Source organism: Pelodiscus sinensis, chromosome 28, assembly GCF_049634645.1.
Source record: "Pelodiscus sinensis isolate JC-2024 chromosome 28, ASM4963464v1, whole genome shotgun sequence".
In the NCBI taxonomy this organism is placed as follows: Eukaryota; Metazoa; Chordata; order Testudines; family Trionychidae; genus Pelodiscus; species Pelodiscus sinensis.
Genome location: NC_134738.1, coordinates 5,889,169 through 5,913,240, shown reverse-complemented (window position 1 = coordinate 5,913,240; position 24,072 = coordinate 5,889,169). Strand labels below are relative to the sequence as shown.

At 54.4% G+C, this 24,072-nt stretch overlaps 1 protein-coding gene across 8 annotated transcripts in view; it reads right to left on the bottom strand.

Moving 5' to 3' along the window:
* The window catches only part of KANSL3 (KAT8 regulatory NSL complex subunit 3), a 70,098-nt gene that overhangs the window by 6,504 nt on the left and 39,522 nt on the right, over positions 1 to 24,072 (bottom strand). For 6 of the 8 annotated variants that reach the window (XM_075910939.1, XM_075910941.1, XM_075910945.1 and 3 more), the window contains 7 exons: positions 18,475 to 18,552; positions 11,918 to 12,109; positions 10,119 to 10,203; positions 9,258 to 9,394; positions 8,569 to 8,681; positions 7,903 to 8,125; positions 6,723 to 6,856 (listed from right to left, as the gene is read on the bottom strand). In XM_075910939.1, the coding sequence (XP_075767054.1) occupies positions 6,723 to 6,856; positions 7,903 to 8,125; positions 8,569 to 8,681; positions 9,258 to 9,394; positions 10,119 to 10,203; positions 11,918 to 12,109; positions 18,475 to 18,552 (962 nt within the window). The remainder of the gene's footprint in view (positions 1 to 6,722; positions 6,857 to 7,902; positions 8,126 to 8,568; positions 8,682 to 9,257; positions 9,395 to 10,118; positions 10,204 to 11,917; positions 12,110 to 18,474; positions 18,553 to 24,072) is intronic. The other 2 variants (XM_075910940.1, XM_075910942.1) reach the window with 1 other exon arrangement.

Genomic DNA, 24,072 nt, shown 5'->3' with positions numbered 1-24,072 from the left:
CGCTAATACTGACCATTTTGACAATCAGGGATCCTCTGAGGAAGGCAACACAAACGGAATCAGCAGGTTCACGTTTGCTTCTGCACCAGAACTGAGCCCTGCTGGGCCATGAAAGCTGCATCTGCTCCCTTGGGCATGGAGCCGTTCAGTGGGGACACGGCAAAGGCATCTCACGTTCCCTGCGGAGCTCCAGGAGGGGTCTGGCTTTGCGCTGTCCCTGAGCGCAGCATGTGCAACCAACTGCTCCCAACAGCTGTCCTCTGTGTGGTGACTGCCAGGCCTGGCAGATGGATGCAGGGGGTGGTCTTAATGGAGCATTCCAGAAAGACACAGTTGTTTATTTTGGTAACTGCAGAGTTAACCCAGCGTTGCGTAAGTCCATTCAGCAGGTCCCAACAGGCGTGTGTGCTAGCACAGTCGTCGGAAGGCTCTTCCCCTGCTGATACCCAGCGGGTTGGCTGTGAAGTCCCCTGCATGGCGCAGAACATGGGGCTCAGCCGACCTGCCACCCCTCGGTTCCTTCTTGCCAGCTTTCTGACAGCGGGGGGATGGACACGCAGCAGCTCTGGAAAAGCCACCGTGACAAAGGTAAGGAACCGTTTTTTCTTCTTCGAGCAATCGCCCACGTGCGTGCCAACAGGTGACGTGCAAGCAGTTTACCTGGAGGAGAGGTTGGAGACCAACGCACTGCCATCAGAAGAACGCCGTGTCGTCCCGGGCCTGCGGGGTGGCGGCGAAGGTGTGAACAGGGACCACGGCACCGCCCTGCAGATGTCCTGCACCAGGAACGCCACAGAGGAAGCTGGGCCACTGGCTAGGTCACAGCAGGTCCTGGTTCAGGACGGGATGGGCAGTTCCCTTAGCCATTCCGCTACTGTAACAGGAGTTGTGGTGATTTACAAAACGACTTGGTGTGTTCAATGGAGGTGGCCATGGAGCTGAACTTACAATAACTATCGGGGCGACATTGCTCTGCACCTTCCCATTGCTCTGTCCTGCTGAGAGTCGGGCAGGTTCTTGTATGGGCCGAGTTAGAAGGGCCCCAATGAACTCTGGGCCAGGACCGGCTGAGACTTTGGATTGTTGAGAATGAGACCGAGCGTGGCAAAGGGCCAGCGCCACATGCTGGTGGACCTGCTATGGGACCAGCCCTGGATGAGCCAGTCTTGGAGGGACGGGAAGACTTGTACTTGTTGTCTGCAGAGAAAGGCCGCCACCACGGCCGTGCACTTTGTGAACACCCGCGGTGCCATGGCGAGACCGAACAGGACTGGTGCCCAGTGACCCGAGAAATCTCTTGTGTGTGGGAACGATGGTACACGTCCTTCACGTGGCGGGCGGCATGCCAGTCCCCAGGATCTAGGGAGCGGATGGTGGTTGCAATGGAAACCAAACAGAACTTGAATTTCCTTATGATCAAGTTCAGATTTCGAAGCCCCATAATGGGTCTGAGCCTGTCCTTGGCTCTGGGGATAAGGAAATACCGAGGGGCCACCTCTACTGCCCACAGCTCGAGGAGGGACTGAGCCTCCCGAGTAAGGAACGGCGCATGAGAAGGGTCCCTGGAGAGGGACGGGGAAGGCAGGGGCAGAGAACTGAATGGAATATCCCTCCCGTGTCGCGCTGGGGACCCACCGCTCTGAGGTAATACTGGCCCAAGCACGGTAGAAAAGGGGCAGATGACTGCCAGGCGGGCAGGGGGAGCGCTAGGGACTGGACTGGTCTCCGTCCTCGGGCAAACCCTCGGAGGTTGGATTTAGGGTTGAGGGGGCTGGGGCCCTGGCCGGAGGAATGGAAAGTCTGTCTGCGCCGTTACTCCTGCCCAGAGGGGCCCTAGAAGAGGCATGAGGATGGCTGAGACCTAAATGGCTTACGGATCCCACTCAGAACCCTTAAGACCGTGCAGCCTGGCGTCCGTTTTCTCAGAAAACAGGCTCCCAGTAGAAGGGATCGTCCTGAATGGTGGTCTGGTCCTCTGGGCGGGGAGACCAGACACCTGGAGCCAGGCCGTTTGCATCCTGGCAACGGCCGTGGCCATCGACCTGGTGGCTGAGTCCAGCGCGGCCTGGAGGGCCATCTTGCCCTCTTTCAAAACCCCACGAGTCTGCAGGGAGCAGGTCTGGAACTCTGATAATGCGCCAAGAATGAACGGAGCAGCAGGGGCTGGGGGAGGTGTGCTACAAACAGACTGTCCGACTGCATTGTCTTGAGGAGTCAAGCCGCCCTGGACGGACCTGGGGGCCCAGATGTCCACCACAGGGTCTGCAGCTTCCACCACCTCCTCAGTGGGGACAGCAAGGCTGAGAGACACTCGGTGCAAGAAGTCCTGGGGAGCTCTCACGCCAGGGGCAGGGAGGGAGGAAGACGTGCCCATGGCCACCTCCTCTGGGGAGGATGAGGAGGGTTCCTTGGGGATGGGTCCTCTGACCTTCCTGCTCCTGGGTGTCCCCGCAGGCCCTGGGGGGACAAGGCGCTGGTGGTTCAACAGCAGGCGTAGATAGGTGCCGAGGCGGCACTCGCACCACCACGGGCTCAGGGGCCGTGGGGCCTCAGGAGATGTGACAGTGGCTGGAGGAGCTACCGAAGCTACTCGCAATGCTGGGCCCTGACCTTGACGGTAGGTGCAGGGTGTCCAGAACAGCCTCTGCCCTGGTGCCAGCCACTGCGTGGGCCAGGCTGCCTGTGGTGCTGGGGGGGGGGGGCGTCCCAGTGGCAGTGCTGGGAATGGGAGCAGGAGCAAAAGCAGTCCCAGCCACTGCAGGACACAAAGGACTCCACCTCTGACGTCCATGTGGAGCGAGACCACGGAGGTGCAGTGCCCGACAGGGCCAGGGAACAATGCCGAGGAGATGGAGAGCGAGGCTGCAATGGAGTCGGCTTGCCACGGTGCTGCACCAGAGCTGGTGCCGGGATTGCACCGGGAGCGGTACTGGTGTCCGGGCCGGTGCCCAACAATGTCCCACACTCGGTGTTGGTGCTGGGGCTTGGACAAAGGCTGGTGCCCCATGTGCTCGATCATCTCGATGAGGTCCCTTGCCTCCTCAAGTGTCCAGTGTCGAAGGGAGGTCAAGCTCCTCTTCCAGGACTTCTCGCCTGAGGAGTCCGACGCCGGAGTCGATGGCCCTGTGCTGTCCTTAAGGTGTCCTGCCGAGGGACGCCCCAGGGAATGGTGGATGCTGGAGTCCAGCTCCGACTTGGCCTGGCCACCTTGTGCAGCACTGGAGATGGGGCTGAGGGGCGTTAGAGTTAGTTCTTAAACCCCCTCCGCATGCCCCAGGGGGAAAGTTGAAGAGAGAACAAAAGGGGGGAGAACCCCCAACGAAAACGATCAGCTCGCTCTCGACTCAACAACCTCCAGTTCTAGTGTTCAACACTTCTATGAAGAGCAACCACAAACAGGAAAAACGCAGCTAGGGTCGTCTTGCAGAGCAAGAGCTCCAATGACCGTCACTGGTGGAGAGAAGGAACTGAGGGGGGGTGCAGCAGCCGCTCCACGGGCTCCACAGCCGACCCCAAGGGTCCAGCTAGGGGAACAGCCTTCCGACAATCGCGCATGCACACTCATTGGAATGGACATGAGCATCACTCAAAGAGCTACCCAATTAGGGGATCCTGAAAGGTCTATTAGGTACCCAGCTCACGGCTGCCCTGCACCATCCACATCCATATTCTCTGGCTTGCACTCACTTCGAGGCATGCTGAGCCTGGAATTAACTGGCCACCAGTTAACACACGGTACGGTGCAGGCTCAAGGGCAATCTGCTTCTCTGAGCTGTGTCTGTTGGCTGATTCCAGTGCCCCCAGTGCAGACACACCCCAGCGAGTGGGGGGGAGGTTTGCCCCGGGTCCCATCTCAGCGCGGGCGTGCTTCCTCCAAGCAGCCCAGCATTTACCTGGAGACTCCCACAGCTGTCAGACCAAGCCTCTCCCAGGGGTTTCGCTGAGGCTGGATGCTCCCTTGTCCAGCACTTAGATAACAGCACTCTCTGCCCTCCACTGGCCCCCTCCTCACAGGAGGTCTCTCCAGCTCACCACCATGCACATGGCTATTAGCAGCCGTGTACCAGGCAGTCTGAGACACAAAGACTTGGCCCAGGTGTCGCAGCAGGTCAGCTGCTGAGCCAGGAACGAGCCCAGACAGGGAAGAACCCAGGGAAGCCCCTCATTACCCAGACCGACCGCTCTCTCCCTCTGCCAGGCTACTTCTCCCTGCGAACTCAGGGCCTCTGCCCTCGCCCAGCAGGTTTCTGAAGTAGCCCAGGCAGATGCAAGTCAATCCCAGTAGTGGAGCTGATTAGAGCCCTGCCGAAATGCACAAGGCATGACCTGTGCGTCTACAGGAACTCTCCATGGGCATTAAGACAAGAACTCTGGCCTGACCCAGCTCTACGTCACACTTCCCGCTCCAGCCCCCCTCAGAACACCGCCGGAGTTAGTCTCTGCCTGGACGCGCCAGAGGGCTGCCGAGCTTTCTGATTAAGTATCGGTCAGGCCCACGTGTTTAGGGCACCTCGGGGCAGCTATTTCTCAGCCCTTCACCCAGCCCCGGGAAACCAGCGCCTGGCTCAGCTGACGAGAGTTCTGTAAACCAGAGACTCCAACCCAGCGGAGGCAGCGGCCCCACCCCCGAACGCTCCCATCTCTAGTGTGCTTAGTCTCTAAGGGCCACTGCACCACTTGCTGCTTTGGATGTTGACCAGTGATGTGACTGGGAGGGGGCTCACAGTGACTGACACGCAGCCATCCCCCACCTCGAGGAGCCAGCCACGGCCCAGACACGCTGGGACAATAACAGGCCACGTCGTGCCGGCAGACAGCCTGAAACTGACCTGGTCTAGGGGGCTGAAGGCACCAAGGCTGACAAGCTGGGAGAGCAGCGACCAAGCATGTAAAGGGCAAACAAGATGCCTGAGGAGTGTCCACAGGTGGAAATGACTGGGAAGAACAACATGGTGCAGATCCACGTTCCCTCTAACCGCTTCCATCCCCACTAACACTGCCGGCTGGGGGTGCTCTACCAATCAGCGGGGCCACATCTCCCCAGCTCCCAGGGAACCCTGGGGAACTGGCCCAGGACATAGACAGGACCACGCCCACCGCTGCAGCCTGAAGGCCCCTGCGGTGACAACAGGTCTTCAAGTGGCTCTGAAGCCCCTTCTCTCTGAAGTCCCCCGATGAAGGAACAAGGCAAAGGCAAAGGCAAAGGCAAAGCCGCCTCCGGGGGCTCCCAGTGGGAGGCAGCCTGGGGTCGCCGTCTCAGAGGAGCAGGCTCTAGGCTGGAGAGCAGTAGAGGCCCAGTCGCCGGCTGCACCCCCACAGGGAGGGTCACCTGCACTAGTGCCCCCCAAAACAGGGAACTCAACTGTGCACTCAGACCGACCCCATCACAGTCAGGACAAACATCGCTCCCCAGGGGCCTTATCCCCCAGCTCCCGGATTCACCCTGGAAAGTAGCTGGGACCAGCCTGACCCAACTCTCCCTGTTTCCAGGCCCCACCACACACTGACAAGTACCATCATCTCCTCAGCAAACTCCATCCCTGCCTGAGCTGGCAGGCTGCATGCTGGTGGCTTGGCCCCCGCCCCCACCCCGGAAACGGCTGACAACATGGTGCAGAAAGTACCGGCAAAGGGAGCGGGGGAAATTCCACAAAAGGCACTTAGGAAACATTCAGTTAGAATTCAGCCCAGGGCAGCTTCCTCCACCCCCTTCTGCCATGCCACTCTCCCTGAGGACTCTGCAGAAAGTCTGCATGTCCCCTATCCAGCGCTGGTTCTAGGCTGGCTCGGACGCAGTGCAGCTGCTGCAGTGCTCACGCTCACTGGAGGGACAGAGGAGGGTCTTCCAGTGCCGTGGGAAACCCACCTCTTCTCAACCCAGTGGTGCTTCCATGAGGGCTTGGGTCAGCCGAGTGACATTGCACAGGGTGGGAGACTGCTCACAGCCCTGAGTGATTCCATTAAGGCGACAGAGCTCTGTGGTGCAGGCCGGCCCCACTAACCAACTTCCATTTCCCCAGGCCTTGCGCAGCCTGAGTTTGAAACCTCTCAGTCCCCCACTGCAAACACTGGGCCCGCCTCCACATCTGGGCAGCACCTGGCAAGACACTGTGATTTAAGGGCTAGAGTAAGGAAAGTCACGCACGGCAGAGGAACCGAATACCGAAGCCTTGGCATGCTGCTAATCCCTCCTCCCAGGGATTCCACCGACGGAAATAGCGCCGCGAATGTGACCCATGAAAAAGGCTACTCTAGGGCAGTAGTTCTCAACCTCTCTGATACCAGACACTGGCCTGCTACTTTCCTTTGGCCAAAGGCGGAGGAGACGTAACATCAGATACGTCCTGTGGGCGGAGGCCTGTGTTTGTGGCGGGGAGGACGGCTGCCCAGACAGCACGCTCTTCCTCAGGCCCTCACTCCAGCGGAGAACAAAATGGGCAGAAGCCACAACCGTGCGTTAAGCAGCCTGCTCTCGCTGACTGACATGATGCCCTTAGGTCGGCGCTGCAAGGTCACAGCGCTCGTAAGGGTTAAACACCCTGGCTTCCGCACCAAGAAACCTCCCTACTGAGAAAAGCCCCATGGCGTCTGGGCCCTCTGGCAGAACACGCCCCTGCCCAGCTGTGCCTGCACAGAACACGTGGGTCAGCCAACGCCGGCCAGGGAAGTGTTACATATGCCCAACGGCGTCTCTTTGCCTAAGACCAGAGGCCTAGAATTACCTGAGGTGCCTGCGTCTGCAGCTGCTGCTCCTCCAGCTGGGGCTGGAGCGTCCCCACGGCTGCTTGGCTCAGGGGAGTGACCCGGTTAGGCTGCCCTCTCAGGGTCACTGTAATAGTGGTCGGAGCCTTCAAGCCTGGAAGACAGAGTGAGGCAGGTCACTGCTGGCGGCCGATTGCCGGGCGCACACATCGCCCAGACCGGAGAAGCAGATCAAAGAGCCGCCCGCCAGCTGCAGCACCGAACGAGCCACGTGGCCAGGATCTCAGTGCCCGACCCAGCACACGCACTGCAAACGCCCCGCTGGGAAAGCCCAACCTCAGCTCTCCACAGTCGCTGGCAGTGCTATCCAGACCCCCCGACCCAGGGCTGGACGAGCCCAGGAGTAATGCGAGTTCCCCCAGGCGGGGCGGGGGAGAAAGACAGGGCAGAGTCTGCCACCTCCAAGGAGCTGGACCTCTCTGGGGCCTGGAATGCTCTAGGAATGAGGGGACTCAGGGACCAACAGCCCTGGCCCTGTGTGCAAGCCAATCTCAACCATGTGAGGTCTGAGTCAGCCTGATATCAAGGAACATGCAAAGGGGCCTTCAACCAAGGCTATGTCTAGACTATGTAGAATTTTCAAAAGAGGATATGCAAATCCTGCAGGAATTTGCATATCTTCTTCCAATCTCACTTTCGAAAGAGGATCTTTTGAAAGTGAAAGTAGTCTGGAGGCGGTTTTTTTCGGGAAAAAAACACGTTTTCAAAAAAAAAAAAACGCTCTTCCTTAAAAAAGGTTTACACAGTTTTTTTTGAAAAAGGGGTTTTTCCCCCCCAAAACCGTGTCCAGACTACTGTCACTTTCAAAAGATCCTTTTTCGAAAGTGAGAATTTGCATATCCTCTTTCGAAAAAAGGAAGTTTAGACATGGCCCAGGTGCCCAATGAAGATCGACTCCTACTGGGGAGGATTCATGGTCCGTGGCAACAGATCCCAGCTCTGCCGCCGGCTCCCTCTCCACATGCCTCTGTCTCCACAGGGGCAGCCTGCCGGGAGGGGACACCAGCGTTCACACAGCACCCTGAACAGCAAACAAGCTTAGCAATGCTGCCCAGTCTGAAAGCAGGTGGCCCTGCAGGGTGAGGAGGTGGCCTGCCTCTCCATCCCACAATGCCCCACCAGCACTACCCTAGCCCTTACCTGCTGCTGGGTTGGAGATCTGAGCCAAGCCAGGAAGGCTGCTGGCCAGCTTGGCCAGCCCGCCGTTGGTCAACAACTGGTGAATTGCCGTAGGCTTCCCACTCCCCGAGGCGCTGAGAGACGACAAGGACGTGCCCACTGGAATGGTGCGGACAATTGTCCCGGTGCCCGTGGTTATGGCACTGAGACTCTGGACAGGCGCCGGTGTCTTCCCCGCCGAGGTCTGCGAGGAAAGGCCAGGCACGTGTGATGAGCACCAGGGGAAGGGGGAGGTGTCCTGCCCTGCTCCCTTGCTGTCCAGGGGACTCAGCGCCAGGGCAGATGGCGTTCGGCCCTTTCCCCATGGACACCTGGATTTTACAGTGGAGGGGCAGCCATGCGGCCGCCTTGCTGAGAATGGAGGCTGCTCCACAGGCAGAGCACTGCAGGCTGGCACTGTCTCTGTGGGCTGCCCCTGTTGGAGCGGATGGGGAGAAGCAGGCATGGAAAAGGCCCCGACGACTCCTCTCACAGCCCAGGTTTCAGCGCCTCCTGAGCCAGAACACCCGTTTTCCACATCCCTTCAGCTACCACTGCCCCCGGCCTCCAGGCAGCAGGGTCTTTGTGGAGAAGGCATCATCCCCGCCTCCCGTTTCCCTCTCTCCAGGAGAGCCCGTGCCTGCCTACCTGTATGGACGGCCCCGCGGATGCTACGCTGGCTGGAAGGGCTGCGGCCTTGGTGCCGATGTCCTGCAGGCTGAAGCTCAGTCCCTGCAGGAGGCTGCTCGCGGATGCTGCTCCTGAAAGTAAACAAGGCTGGGGAATAATTTGCGACAACGAGCCAGTTTCTCATCCTTGGTGGAGAAGCTGCGGCCGGAGGCTGTGCCCTACAGTCACAGTGTCTCCTGACCTGTGGGAGCCCTTGGATCTCCCTGCGAGCGGTCTCTCGAGTAGGAATTTTTTTCTGGCATTTTGGGGCATCTTCCACCCTTTTTTGTTACAAGCTAAATTATTAAACCAAACACTGTTTCCAAACAAAAACCCTGAAATATTCCACTTCAAAATGGGCCAAAACAAACCACTTTGGACTGCTTCCCCTCTTTCTAGGGGGTGATTTGCCAAAGCTGACCCGAAAGGGACGTGGCTGTATATGGACCATGCGCTGAAATAACTGCACCCAATCTAACGCCTCCGCCCGCAGTGGAGACAGGGCCTGGCCCCAGGTTCCACTCTCCACCAGGATCACTCCCTAGCTCCTGACGAAGCCACTGGGTTACGACAAAGGTGAAGGCAGGGAAACGCCGCCATGTGCAGCCTGGGGCTGCTCTGCACACTCCCAAGCCAGGGGTAGGAGGGATAAAGAAAAAGGCAGGTACCTTGGAGCGCGCTGCTAGGCTGGGCCTGCCTGCAGTGGGCACTGCTGGCCACCAGCCTGCTCTGCAAGGAATGGAAGGGGCTGGGAGCTGTGCTGCTAGGGATCATGGCCGAGGGGGTTTCCACTGCAGCATTCAGCCTGGAAGACAAGCAGAGACACAATGCCAGCGCACGCCCGTGACACGAGGCTCTGAGGGATGTATTCCTAGGGTGAAGGTTGCAGCTCATCGCCACTCTCCTTCTGGAAGGGCTGGCGGAGGCTGGAAATGTCACTGTGGCAAGCTCCGAGCAGCAGCCGTGGGGTGGGAGATGCCACGCCCACCCGGTGCTATGCAGACTCCACCTTTGGCGTTAAAGGGACCACTCAATTTAGAGCATGTTTTATTTTCCAGTTCCTGGTTAAAGGTGGGGCTGCCACTTTGGGGTGTGCAGCAAACCAGAGCAGCCCCATGGGAGATGAGAAGCCAGAGGCAGCCCAACAAGAAACTCCCAGGGGTATTTCAAAGGAGAATTACTTTACAAATTCCTCCAGCCCTGGTGGAGCGAGTGGCACCAGGCAGAGACGAAGGCTGGGCCAGGCCTGGAATGAAGGCAGGAGAGGATAGAGACAGTACTACCAGTCTCACCAGACCATGGAGGTCTGAGTCTATCGCCTCTGCCAACACATCCCAGGACTGGCCTGAAAGGAGTCAAGCCCAACAAAGAGCCCGGGGAGCTGGGTGCCGCCTGCTCCTCAGGAGTCAGACACAGAACTGGGCCTCTTGCACTCTACATGGGAGGAGGTGGCAGACGCTGGAGCCCCACCTGCGACTGGCTCAGCTCCCTCAGAGAGCCACTGATTAAAAATAAAACGATACACTCACTTGGGGGTGGTAAGTAATCCCGTGAGCTCCTTTATGCCTGAGCCAGACTGGCCTACGGTCACGCTCGGGGGCTTTCCTGCCACAACTGTGGGAAAGAAAAACGAGACGTAAAGATCTGCTCGAGTCCAGCCTGTGGGGAGCCCCTGCTATCGCATAACCCAGCGGCACAGAGCACCACCGGGGAAAGCGAGCTCATCCTGCTGCCCGAGGCATGTTTTGCAGTCCCAAATACTCTCCGGCCCACGACAGGGGAGGGAGTCCGTCCAGGGACCGCAAACAGAACAGAACCACTAATAAAACCAGGGAACTGCCACCGTGACACTCATGATGCACAACAGGACTGAGGGGATCAGCTTCACCATTTGAAAGCGCTGGACACTTAAGTGTCCAGCACGGGATGCAAGCATCTTGGTGAATTTCGCTAATCCTCTTCTACTAACCCTCTCCTTCTCTTGCCCCCGCTTCCTCCCTTCCATACTGTCCTGCTGCCTCAGTGGAGGACTGAACCCACGCCGGTTTTCTAGTGGTTGATTTTGTAAGCATTCTGTTGAGACACTTTACAAAATACACAGAAAGGCCGGTGAGTTACAATATTTGTTTATTGCAGTGTTTGGGATACAAATGCGTTTGTCCTGTGTATTCCTCCTGCTCACGCACGGTAAGAGGGAATTCTTGTTTGGTTCATGTTTACTTCTGCATTTCATTTTTTTTCTGTGAAAAGAAATAAAGTTTTGAAAATTAAAAAAAAAATCCGGGAAATCAGAGACTTTCAAAGCTGTTAGAAGTTAAGCCACAATATATTCATTAGTTAATTTTCACAGTAAAATCAACTGTTAAATCAACCAAGAAATGTTTCAAAATGGATCCATTTACTTTACAGCTTTGAAAAAAATCTCTGATTTCCCAGGGCTTTGGAATGGCGTGCTGACCTTTTCAGTCCTACACTGCCCACTAACTACTCACCAGCCATTACCCTTCACAAGTTATTTTTTGGTCTCCAAGCAGAAGTCCTGCTATGCATCACCCTGGCCTACCACAACAGACAGTTTCCTTAATGCACAGTGGTTACAATAAGGAAACAATTCCTGGCCTCCTCTCTGGAGTGGCCACACTCCAGCTCTCTCTGGACGGCAGCTCATCGGGTTGCAGCTCACATCACAGCAGGGTTCCGGACCCCAGCGAGCAGCAGGGTTTTGCACATGTACATATAAAAGGTGCATTTGACAGATTTCAGGCTCTTGCAGTGCTCAAAGGGGATCAGCAGAGCAGAAATGATTCTATGCAGAGACTACACAGAGATTCTTCCAGCGGGAGCGAGCATCAAATGCCAACATGGTCCTTCCGGTATGGCAGGAGCGAGTCTCAGGCAAGACCTTTGCAGAGAGATCCCAACTGTTTGGAAATCCTTTGTCGCCACGTCTACGGCATTGGGGTAGAAGGGACACTTAAGCAAGCCACAGAACTTAAGATTTGCAAAGCGTAACCAGACCTAGTGTCCCTCAAGACCAGTGTCCTGAAGCTTCAGAGGAAAGTGAAAAGATCATCTCCCTCCCTCTCAGCTCAGCCGACTGCCCAACGTCATTCACACGAGGAAAACCTCAGTTATGCCCCCACTCAAGCAGCCTTTCCCCGGCACATGCCATCTGAACGACTCTAGAACCGTAGGCTCTGCTGTGCGCAGTCGATTATGGGTCGGCAGTCACCCGGAGCTGGCCTGGGCTCACCACAGCCTCCTCCCCGCGTCTGACTCCTGAATGGGAGCCTCGGGCCTAAAGAGCGGTTCCGGAACTGGGACTCACTTTCTGGCGGTGCAAGGAGAGATGCTCCGTTCCCCGTGCCTGCAGCTTCTCCATGGGAGACAATGGTCACCTTGATTTTAGCTCGCTTGGAGGATTTGCTGCAGTGTGTCGGGCTTGGGGGCTGATGTCGCTTCAGCTGCATTCTCATGTCTTCTCTCTCAGGCCCTTCTGGCTGCTCAGAGGAGACTGGAACTAGAGGACACAGAAGGGTAGATGTGAAACCGATCCCTGGTGCCTCGAGGTTAGCACCACTCCCATGTACACACAGAAGGACACATGCCCAGGCATATTCTCTACAGCACCTTCCTGCTGCCCCCTCTGCACCATGGTGATCCCAGCTCCTGACCTCTGGCTGAGCTACTCAAGTGCTCAAGTCAGGCTTTAAAGACGTCAGGTGACAGGGAATCCCACATTTACACCGGTTGAAATGTGCAAGTGCCCCACGCTGCCCCCAACCCCTCAGCACTGATTCCATGGCAGCCATGCCTGGCCTTTAGCCCTGCTCTGTAAGCTGCTGCAGTGCTGGAGCCAAGGGAGAATATTAACTGAGCTGTGCTCCGTTTTCTTCGCACTAGTGCGTCATGGGGAGCTGTGTCAGGGCTAGAGCAACCTGGGTTCGCCTCTTCATTTTGCCTTTTGACAGAGAGAAACTGCAGTGTGAGGATGGTGCGACTGGGCAAGGAGGGGCCAGTGCCGGGGTCCTTGGGAGACAGAGGCTTTTGGGGCCTGCCTGGCTGAGGTTTGCATTTTATGTAGACTCTGGGGGTGTGTCTAGACTACAGGCTTTTGTCGACAGAAGTTTTGTCAACAGATACTGTCGACAAAGAGCGTCTAGACTACATCCAGTTCTGTCGACAAAGCAAGCCGCTTTGGCGACATGACAGTGTAGACGCAAAGGACAGTGTAGGTGCAATAACGCCTTCTGTAGACAGAATTCTGTGGATAAAAGGCGTTACTCCTCATAGAATGAGGTTTACAGCTGTCGACAAAACTGCCGAGTTCTGTCAACGTTATGTCAACAGAACTCAGCGGCAGTGTAGACCCTGTAGTCTAGACACACCCTTAGAAACCAGTCTCCTCCGGGCTCCTGTCATATATAAGGGTGTGACAGTCCAAGTTCCCATATGCATCTGTGGTATTTCTAGAGGTCAGACAGGGGCAGCAAGAACCCTCCATCCACCTGGGAACCATCCCAAGGACTTAAGAGTTGAAATCCCACCTGAGATTTCTCTCCCTTTGAAAACCGAGGCACACGAAGGACGTTTTCACGTTTGTACAAGCGTGTGTGGAAGAGTCAGGTGTGAGCTCTGAAAACACCACAGGACACAGGAACATGGAGCAAGATCTCTCTCTGCATTACAGGCTCCTGAAAAGATCCCTCATAACAAATTGGCATTTGATTAAAGATCTGCCAAAGGGCTGTTTGAAAATAGCCCATGTTAGTTACCTAGAATGAAAAGGGACATGTTCACCGCACTGTTAGTCTGTCACGGTCTGTGGGGCTGAGAAAGGGATTAGCAGCTTGCCAAAGCTTCGGTATTCAACTGATGTTTCCTCTGACCCAAGCCCCAGTGTAGACACCACTGGGTCGACAAGTGGTTCGGCAGAGTCTACTGACAACTATTACTGTACTTGGTTTGACAAGAAACCTGGCAGGGCGCCTTCGATCCTTATCTGATCGTGTGGTTTTTGGGAGCTCTCTCGGAGTCTGCTGCGTTGACTGCTTGCACAAAGTCAACACAATACACAGAGAAACCGATATGCACGAGGCAGAATAGTTATCATCACTGGACAGAGCAAGGGAGACCGGTCAGCAGGACACCACAATGGTGACTCCTGACTGCTACAGACACAAGCCGCCAGCCTGCAGCTGGCAAACCATTTGCTGAGGTGACAGTAATTGTCAGTATGTGGTGGGACATTCCTTCCTCTCCCAAATATGCTGATCCTGAGCATGGCCCACCAGACACAACCGGAAAGAACTCTCTGTGGGAAAGAGCCCTCCCCTCACGTGTCCCATCCCTGGCTGCTGGACAGTCCTCGCTCTCCTGACCACCCACTTCTGATCCGATTTCCTTGTGCCTACAATGGCTGTATCCAGAATGAACTCGCCATGCTCTAGGGCAGGGCAGTCAAGGGCCCTGTCTTTTTCTGCACCGAGAACCATGCAGAGCCCTGCAGCAATAACACCCTTGCTGACAGGTTTTCATTCCCAAAACACAGTGCGAACGCCAGGCTCCCAGCACGAATCCCCATTTCACCGGGGGGAAACCTGGCCCAGAGAGAGGCAGAGTGACTGTCCAAAGGCACACAAAGCTTCCTTCTTACAGCTGGGTCTAGAGCTCAGCTGCTGAGCACCAGGCCCTGCTCCAGCCATCACTGCAGTGTGCAGTGTGACTGCGAGGCATCAGCACTGCACGGCCATTGTTCCTTGGTGCTCATGCAACACCCTGCAAGGCAGGCCACCCTGGGAGCCCCAGGGCAAATGAGGAACTGGGCTCACAGAGACAAAAGCCCAGCCCCCCCTTCAAGGTACGGACACGTGGTCATGTGGCATGCCCAAAGCACACAGGGGTCTGCGGCAGAGACTCCCTGCTTCTGTCCAATCTCCTCCCCCGTCAGGCATCACACAGGCAAGCCAAGGCTGCCACTGTTCTGCTGCACTGTTCCTCTTAGGGATGTTAAATTTAGATTAATTGGCTAATCGAATTCAATTAGCCAATAAGGGCGCCTCTGCCTTTGAAGTGTAGCAATGACCACAGGGCTGTTGCTACATTTGAAAGGCGAAAGTGCTGCGGGGAGCACGGGGCCAGCAGGGGACTCAAGCAGTTGCTTGCTGGCCCTGTGCTGCATGCGGCGTTTCAAAGCGGCGGAGCCCGGGCCCCACGCGGCGTTTCAAAGCGGCAGAGCCCGGGCCCCACGCGGCGTTTCAAAGCGGCGGAGCCCGGGCCCCACGCGGCGTTTCAAAGCGGCGGAGCCCGGGCCCCACGCGGCGTTTCAAAGCGGCGGAGCCCGGGCCCCACGCGGCGTTTCAAAGCGGCGGAGCCCGGGCCCCACGCGGCGTTTCAAAGCGGCGGAGCCCGGGCCCCACGCGGCGTTTCAAAGAGGCAGAGCCAGGACCCCACGTGGCGTTTCAAAGCGGCAGAGCCAGGGCCCCACGCGGCGTTTCAAAGCGGCGGCGTCACACGGAGCCCAAGGTCTGACCCCAGACTCCAGGCAGCACTGCCGCTTTGAAGCATTCCTTCCTCTTCTCCCCCACCCTTGCTGCCTCTTTCTCAGAGAGGCAGCAAGGGGGGAAGACGCGACCAGTCATCCACATCCCTAGTTCCTATGCACCTACCCTCCACCCATCCCTCCCCACCGCTGCTGAGCCCTGAGACCCAGTCTGAAAGCTCTCTGGAGCACACATGGTGTGCACAGCTCCTAGCAAAATGGGACCCTCATCATCCCTGCCCCCCGGGCACTAGGGGAAGAGAAGTGATAATGAACCACCAGACCACCCTTCCTCAGGACCACATCTTGCCCATTTGCATTCCACTGCTGATCTGTACCCATGTGATCTTCACTGGAACCCAGAATTCATGGCTTGTACCATGGTGTCCAGGGAGAAGAAAACGTGGGGAGGGAATGTTAACACACCACTCAGCCCCGGCGCATTCTGCATCACAGGTGAGGAAATGAAGGCCTGCCTTTCATGTGAAAGGTGTAACTCTGCAGTGCTCAGAGAGCTCCCACCAACAATGGTATCAGGCCACTCTGCCCGAGGGGCAAGTAGGAGTAAGGTACATGACACAACCCTTTGCCAGCATGTTGGAGGCCAAGGTAAGAACTCAAACCGTCCATGACAAACAGGAGAAATCGTCTGAGAGCAGCAAGATGGAACTCAAAGACAGCAGCGAACTGCGGCACACAGGAAGGGAAAACCAAACACACGATTAGTAATCAGGGAAGAAGTGGGTGGACCATAGGACCAGTCATTGTGGCCGAATACAAGCCAACAATGTGATGCAATGGTGGAAAAGGCTCATCTCTTTCTGGGGGCATTAACAGGAGCGTGGTCCGTAATATGGGAGGTTGTCATCCTGCTCCACTCAGCACAGAGAAGGCCTCAGCTGAAGTCCTGGGATCAGTGCTGGGCAGGGGCCAGAGGAGAGCAACAGACATGGTGAAATGCACAGGAACCTGTCCACACCCATTGTCAGTCTCGAGAAAGGAAGACAGAGGAGGGACCTGAGAACAGTCTCTCTAGTCAGGGCTGTTAGGAAGACGACACTGATCAGTTGTGCTCCATGTTCACGAGAGGCAGAACAAGTAACAACAGGCTTAGTCTGCAACATGCCAGATTTCGGGTCGATATTAGGAGACGCTCTCTAACTAAACCCTTGAACAGGCTTCCAAGTGCAGCTGTAGAATCTCCTTGTGGTTGGTGTTTAAGAAAGGTGGGCAACACCTGTCAGCGATGGTCTGTTTTGTGGCCTTGCCTCAGTGCAGGGGCTGGACTAGATCACCTGCCAAGGTCCCTGTTTCTAAATTCTAACTCCTTGCCCTCCAGCTGGAGAGAGCATCGGGGAACCAAGAGCATACAAAGCCTCCAAAGAGTCACTGCAGGAGTTAATTCCGTCTCATGGGGGGGGGGGGAGTGAGTATAGAAGAAACACTGAGGCCTTGGAATCCGAGTTCCTTACGAAACACCCTCCTGCAGAGCAGTGACACCACTCTGCGTGGGCCCCAGACCCACTGTGGGGAGAGTGCAGTAGAAACACGGTTTGTTGGCCTGGCTCTAGCCCAGTGCAAGCCCCAGTGCATGGGGTCTGTGCACACAGGCCCTCTTCTGCTGGGCAGCAAGGTGGGGGCTAGCTGCTGACATGTGCAGTGCTCAACACCATGCCCAGAACTGTGGACATGCAGAGGGAATGGACATACCGAGAGTTTCTGTTCCCCTATGCAAAGGGACTACAAGCATCCGTTCTGCTGTCCAAGCCCTCGAGCCCACGGGAGCATCAACCACATCGCACAGGGCGGCAGCAGGCATGGCACATGCAGAGGGAAGGGGCGGCAGGTGCTCCTCACTGTAGGGACCAGTGACCAACGCCCCCTTCGTTACCCAGTTACTCCCCTATGGCACACACAGCACACGCCGACTCCTGTGCTCCGGCTCAATTCCCAGGCTCTGGTTAGACATACCTACCGCTTACATCGCTCGCTTCTCCATGGCTTCCCACCACGCCGCTCTCCTGCAAGGAGCCTGAACCCCACTGACGCAGAAGCAGCAGGGCTGCAAGACCCACACGAGCTACCGGCAGAGCTCCCAAGGGGCAATGTCCCCAGAGTGCTGGATGGCAGAGCCTGAGGTGCCTGCCCCTTTGATGGCACAGCACACTGCATGCCTGACCCTACTGATGCTCCAGAAACGGGGTGGGGCAGCTGCCAGTAAGTCCCAGGGGAAAATCTCTTCCCGGACGACAGCATGCGAGCAACCCCCCGGCTCAGCACTGAAGCTGGTTTGTGCCTGTGAGCGGCGGCTGGTGTTCAGCCCGTGCATGGAAGTGCAGAGCTTCTCTCATCGCCACCACAGTTCTCTGAGGCAAAGCTTGCGGGAGACAGAACTCGGTAAGTAGCCGGCCCAGGTGCCTGTTTGTCTGCACAGCCTTCCCCAGGGCTTTGTTACTTGACTGCTGCATAGAACCCAAGCCCAGGGAAGTGTCTGTGTGCAATAGGCAGAGGGGGTCGGGACTGCAGAGAACCCAGTTACAGTCCCACTGCTCTCCAGCTACTCCTGAGCTTCCTTCGTCCAGGCAAGACGCCACCAGCACTATGCCATGATGCACCTAACCTCAGGGTCCACGGCAGGTGCCACTAGAGGCAATGAACTTGAGCCACCCAGCTCAGCGATGAACCTGGCCCCTCCATCTCTAGGTGTCAGAGGCTCTAACTTACAGTGGCCAGAGTCTCCTCCTCCAGCCCCATCCTCCCACCATCAACAATGACTTCCTATGCATGTCAGGATCCAATTCAACACTGCTTCCCTGCTTTCCCACGAAGTCTCTCACCCTGCCTACCCATGCCTCCGCTATTCCTCCTCCAACTCTCCGGGCTCGGAAAGATGCTCCAGCCGGCCTCGAGCCATTCAGCAGCCCTATCTCTGCACCCTGGGCAACAGGCTGTCTGAAGAATCTTCCCATTCCTTTTCCAAATCAACAGCACAACTGGCCATGCTGGGTCTCCATCCCAGCCAATCACACCCAGCACCCAAGGGTTACGCTCCTGACCACAGCAGGCTCCTTCATCGCCCATACCAATCCACAGTTCATCACAGCCAAACACCTTGGTTCAGGGAGCACAGGGAAAGCCAGAGGAGGGAGACCAGGTGGGTCAATATTCTGCAGCTTGCAAATGGCTTTTTTATCAGCTCCTACCGCAGCAAGGAGAAAGCAAACAGTGGGGAGCAGGGGCGCACGCTGCAACGCCCCCAAACCAGGGCGAGGAGGAGAGGAAAGTGATGGAGGACAGCCGGAGGAGGAAGGAAGCAGAGAGAGAGGAAGTGAGGACATACTCACCAAAGAGACATGAAGCGGTGCCAGGAGGAAGAACTTTCCTCGCCAGCATGTTTTGTTTCAGAAAAGCAGCAAACTGAGCTGAAATGAATCAGAGAGAATTACAGTATCACAGCCGGCTTTCACGGGGGCAGGCAGCTCTGCAGCTGGCACCCACTCCCCTGGAGCACAAGTGGGCCAGTGGTGAGACCTGTGCACCCCACTCACTCCCCTGGACCCACAGCCAGCCAGCAGGGAGCCCTGCAGCCACTGCTTACTCCCATGCGGGATGCTAGTAGAGTTTTGAGGTGAACATGCAGGACAGTTACACCCTGTGGTATGTTTGCCCCTAAGCTTGCACAAAGTGGGCCAGCCAGATGCCTACTGAAAGCTGAGGGTTTGCTGATTCTCTTTATAATACTCACAGGCCTGTATCATTTTTGTACTTACAGTTATAAGTACTGACTGGTACTTGTATTTCAAATATTTGCTTCTGAGAGATATCAACAGGCCTCGCCCGCCTATCGCGGAAGGCTGGCTGCAAGTGAATCGAAGTACTGGACTGACAATGCACCGTGGACGGTGTCAATCCACATCTGAGGAATTTCCCTGCGACCCTTCAGGCCAGCATGTTAGCCATGGCCGCTAAGGACTGAGCCAGGCATGGACAGGTGACTTGCTCATGTGACAAACTTCATTTTGGGAGGTGCTTTCACACAAGGAGAACTATGGGATTCCCTCCACATAGGCAGGGTGGAAAGGGCCCTAAAGGTTCCTCCATTTATCTTCACTCCAGCTCATCACTTCAGGAGCAACTTGCTTATGAACTGGGCCTGGAAGGACTGCTGAGCCATCCTAACCCAGGATATACTCCAGAGACTTAACAGGGTGGCATATTCCATCTCTGCTGCAAGCCTGCACCAGGAACTTTGTAATTGGAGCATGTAATTTTGTTACTCTCAACCTTTTCTTTCTTTCTTTCTTTCTTTCTTTCTTTCTTTCTTTCTTTCTTTCTTTCTTTCTTTCTTTCTTTCTTTCTTTCTTTCTTTCTTTCTTTCTTTCTTTCTTTCTTTCTTTCTTTCTTTCTTTCTTTCTTTCTTTCTTTCTTTCTTTCTTTCTTTCTTTCTTTCTTTCTTTCTTTCTTTCTTTCTTTCTTTCTTTCTTTCTTTCTTTCTTTCTTTCTTTCTTTCTTTCTTTCTTTCTTTCTTTCTTTCTTTCTTTCAACAAACCTTTAGCTGTTAGATTCTAAAGGAGTGGCCCAGCGTGCCCTTTTGGGTAAGATCTGAGGTATAAATTGAACTGGGATTTGGGATTGGTAGAACCTGTTCTGACTGGGTGAGATCAGTTTTCATAACCTCTCATTTGGGTAAGGAGTGGTGCTGCTTGTGGCACCGGAGAAGCTGGAGGTTTAAGGGGGTTGCTTGTGTGACTTCTTGCTGGCCAGTATGGTGAACAGACATGCTCTTTATGACTGCTTTGGTGCCTTGCACTGAAGGACCCCGGTCCTGGGCTGTACATAGCCCTATTTCTAGGCAATCCACCCTGATTTGACCCTCTCAGCTGTGCCCCCCAGAACCATTATATTACAGTGGCGTAGTCGTGCTTGGATATACTTTGGATCAGAAACCACGCTATTCAATATGTGAATTTGGGAATTGAGAATTTGATTGGTTAAAGAGCAGTTGCAATGAATCAGCAACGATATGACGGTCTTAGTAAAAAACACCTGGAAGATTTGTGCTCAGAAAAGTTCTCTCCTTTAGGAAGAGATCTTCGTTAGTGGCCAGAGATGCTGCAGAGAAAATTAAAGAAAGTGGCCCTTGAACATGAACAAAATCTTGCAGAGATGCATTTAAAGGAAAAGCAAAAAAATGCTGAATTGAAGAAAGAGTCCCACACAAGGCACATGGAACTACCGGCTGCTGAAGAGAAAGCCAAGCAAGCTGTAGAGAGGACTCACCAAGTTCAGCTATGAGCATTTGAGCAGCAGCAGAAGCCGAAGTGCCCTGGAAGTCCACCCCCGGTCCCCCCGACCCCCGTACAACAGAAGCTGGGAAAAGATGTGTCCTGCATACTGAGAATAGAGAGGGACTGTTGTCTCCCTGTTAACGCCTATGCCATGTGAGCTGAATCCCAGCTGAGCAGCAAATCCAGACGGACTGGAAAAGCCAGGGAGGTCTTTAATGAACTGGTGGAACATGAAGCTTTAGACCGGGGTGGGGAACACTTCTTTTGGGTCGGGGCCAATGACCCACTGAAAAATCAGTTGGGGGCTGCACACATGTGAGAAGCAAAACAAAAAAAAACCCAAACCACCTCCTCAGTGACATGGCCCCCAGCTGAGAAGACGACAGACACTCCCCACATCCCTCTCACACACCAGAGTCTAGGGGTTCCTGCTTACTAGATTTTGGGTGCTGTAGCCCCACTGTGAGGCGGGGAGAGGGCTGGAGTGGCAGCACAGGCTCCCCAGTGATGGAGGGAGGCCCTGAGCCTCGGGGGCCAGATCCAGGCAAGCCGGGGGCCTGAGGTTCCCCACCCCTGCTTTAGACTATATGTGGTTTAAAGACTCTGCGTGGAGGCGGATCGAGGTCATCCCTAAATCTTACAGGGTAAGAGGTAGAAGGTTTAGAATGTCTTGTGAATATACCTATGTGGAGAGTGCTCATAAGCTGATGGGTTTTGTTAAAAAGCCGACTGTGGGGGGGAAAGCACACAGGCGTTTTGAGAAACTGCTGGATTTAATAACTTTGGAGCAACTTTTAGACACTGTTTCTGACCATGTTACAGCACCTGCATGTGATAAAAGAGCTCGAGCCAGTCCTATGGGCAGCAGTTTGCAGATGCTCATGCCCAAAACAGGGTTTGAGAAGGGTGCAAACCCCGGAGTATGAGTGATCTCTATTCTCCCCAATCTAGAAGAGAGGGTTTAAAAGGTGAGGCCAGCCCCATAGCCATTAGAAGAACTCCTACTCGAAGGGAAGACAGGTGGCGTGTCATTTGTGGGGGACACGTCAAACCAGTGTGTCCAAATTTACAAGTAAGTCACCAAACCCCATCCATGCTAATCCTGTTCTTCTAAACACCCCAGGCAAGCCCCACAGAATCCAGTGCTGGGGCCCTGTGTGCAAATGCTGTTTCTGAGGTCCCTGAAGGGCTTGGCCTTAAAACTCACATCTTAGAGCTAAATATGGGAACAAGAATGCTGAGTTCATTAGTGCCGCTGAGGTTAATGGAGTGGAGTGTGAAGCATGGAGAGATGCTGCTGCAGAGATTACTCTGGTTAAAGCCTTGTCAAGAAGGAAGATTATGGGCCAGAAGACAGCCTGGTTGTTGTAGCCTTGTCTGTGTATTTTGTAATGGAGCCTTTGGCTAAAATCCGTGTGAAATGGAAGGAGGAGTGAAAAACACAATTCCTAAGGCTCGTAGGGTTGGGGATGATGCTAAAGCTTTGTTCAGTCAAGTCAGTGTCCTGAATGAAACACAGGAAGGAAATGACCCTGAGCCTTTGTTTATTAGGGGCAATGACTTGCCTAGGGAAGGTTTCTCAAAATGTTTCTCCAAGGAGAATAGCAGTTTCTCCACTGGGAAGGGCAATCCTCATTTGTCTGCGAAAGCAGCTGTCTCAGTTCCCAGATTTCTCTCTGAAATCAGCCATGGGTGCGGAGATGGTCTCCCATTGTTTGTGCTAAGCAGCAGCAGCAGGAAGGAAGGGTTTCTTCCCAATCCTGTCTGCCGAAGTTCCCTCTCAGCCTGTGGCGGCTGAGGACAATGCAGCTGTCTCACAGTTGGCTCTGGATACACATGAAGCCCAGAAAGGGAAGGGTCCTAAGTTTGTGTCTGCTGGGGAGAATGATGCTGATCTCGGGCTTGTTTTTTGCCTGTTGCTAGTGTGTTGCTGGGAAAGGGTGAAACAACTGTGTGATCAGGGTGACACCTTAGCCCGGGTACAAACAGAGCATAATAGCGATTGAACTGTGGTACCTACAGATAGTATGGAAACTTGAAGGAGAAAATTGTTCCGACCCTTGTGTGAGTTAAGCTGGTAACCTTCATGCTACCCGTGTGGAAATCCATAAAGGGAAGAAGAATGTCTCTAACTTTTTACCTGGTGAGTCTCTCTCTTCTCCTGGAAGGGGACTGTGTAAAAATCCACCTGATGGGCCGGAAGCGATTCTGGGTATAAGGGAAACTCGGAAGGAGTTGGTTGTGGCTCAGCAGAGCTATGCTCCTGTACAGCCGCGTGAAGAAGCTCCTAAGGAAGAGAACCCTTGGAAGTGGTCTGATGGAGGGAGATCCATCTGTAGGAGGCAGCAGTTTCTTTGGTGAGGCATTTGCTTCAGTTCCAGACAGAATTTTTCTGTTAAAAATGACTCCATTGACTTTGGTTCAGTGTGAACAGTTTAGAGGAGTATCAGAGGGGTAGCCATGTTAGTTGAATCTGCAAAAGCGGCGAGGAGTCCTGTGCTCCAACACTTCTGCTAGTCTATAAGGTGCCACAGGACTCCTAGTTTAGAGGAGGTTTCAGATGGATTGAAAGTTAACATAAGAACATAACATAAGAACGGCCGTACTGGGTCAGACCAAAGGTCCATCTAGCCCAGTAGCCTGTCTGCCGACAGTGGCCAACACCAGGTGCCCCAGAGGGGGTGGACTGAAGACAATGATCAGGCGATTTGTCTCCTGCCATCCTTCTCCAGCCTCTGACAAACAGAGGCCAGGGACACCATTTCTATCCCCTGGCTAATAGCCTTTTATGGACCTAACCTCCATGAAATTATCTAGCTTCTCTTTAAACTCTATTATAGTCCTAGCCTTCACAGCCTCCTCTGGCAAGGAGTTCCACAGGTTGACTATGCGCTGTGTGAAGAAGAACGTTCTTTTATTAGTTTTAAACCTGCTACCCATTAATTTCATTTGGTGTCCTCTAGTTCTTCTATTATGGGAATTAATAACTTTTCTTTATTCACCCTCTCCACGCCACTCATGATTTTATATACCTCTATCATATCCCCCCTCAGTATCCTCTTTTCTAAACTGAAAAGTCCCAGTCACTTTAACCTCTCCTCATATGGGACCCATTCCAAACCCCTAATCATTTTAGTTGCCCTTTTCTGAACCCTTTCTAAGGCCAAAATATCTTTTTTGAGGTGAGGAGACCACATCTGTACACAGTATTCAAGATGTGGGCGTACCATAGTTTTATACAGGGGCAGTAAGATATTCTGGGTCTTATTTTCTATCCCCTTTCTTAATAATTCCTAACGTCCTATTTGCCTTTTTGACCGCCGCTGCACACTATGTGGAAGTTTTCAGAGAACTATCCACGATAACGCCAAAATCTCTTTCCTGATTTGTCGTAGCCAAATTAGCCCCCATCATACTGTACGAATAGTTGGGGTTGTTTTTTCCAATGTGCATTACTTTACACTTATCCACATTAAATTTCATTTGCCATTTTGTTGCCCAATCACTCAGTTTGGTGAGATCTTTTTGAAGTTCTTCACAGTCTGCTTCTGTCTTGATTATCTTAAACATTTTAAGATTAAGTGGAAACTGTCAGAAAACTGGGACAGCCTTGTGATAACCAAGTGACTGTCTGACCAGCTTACTGGGGAGTCA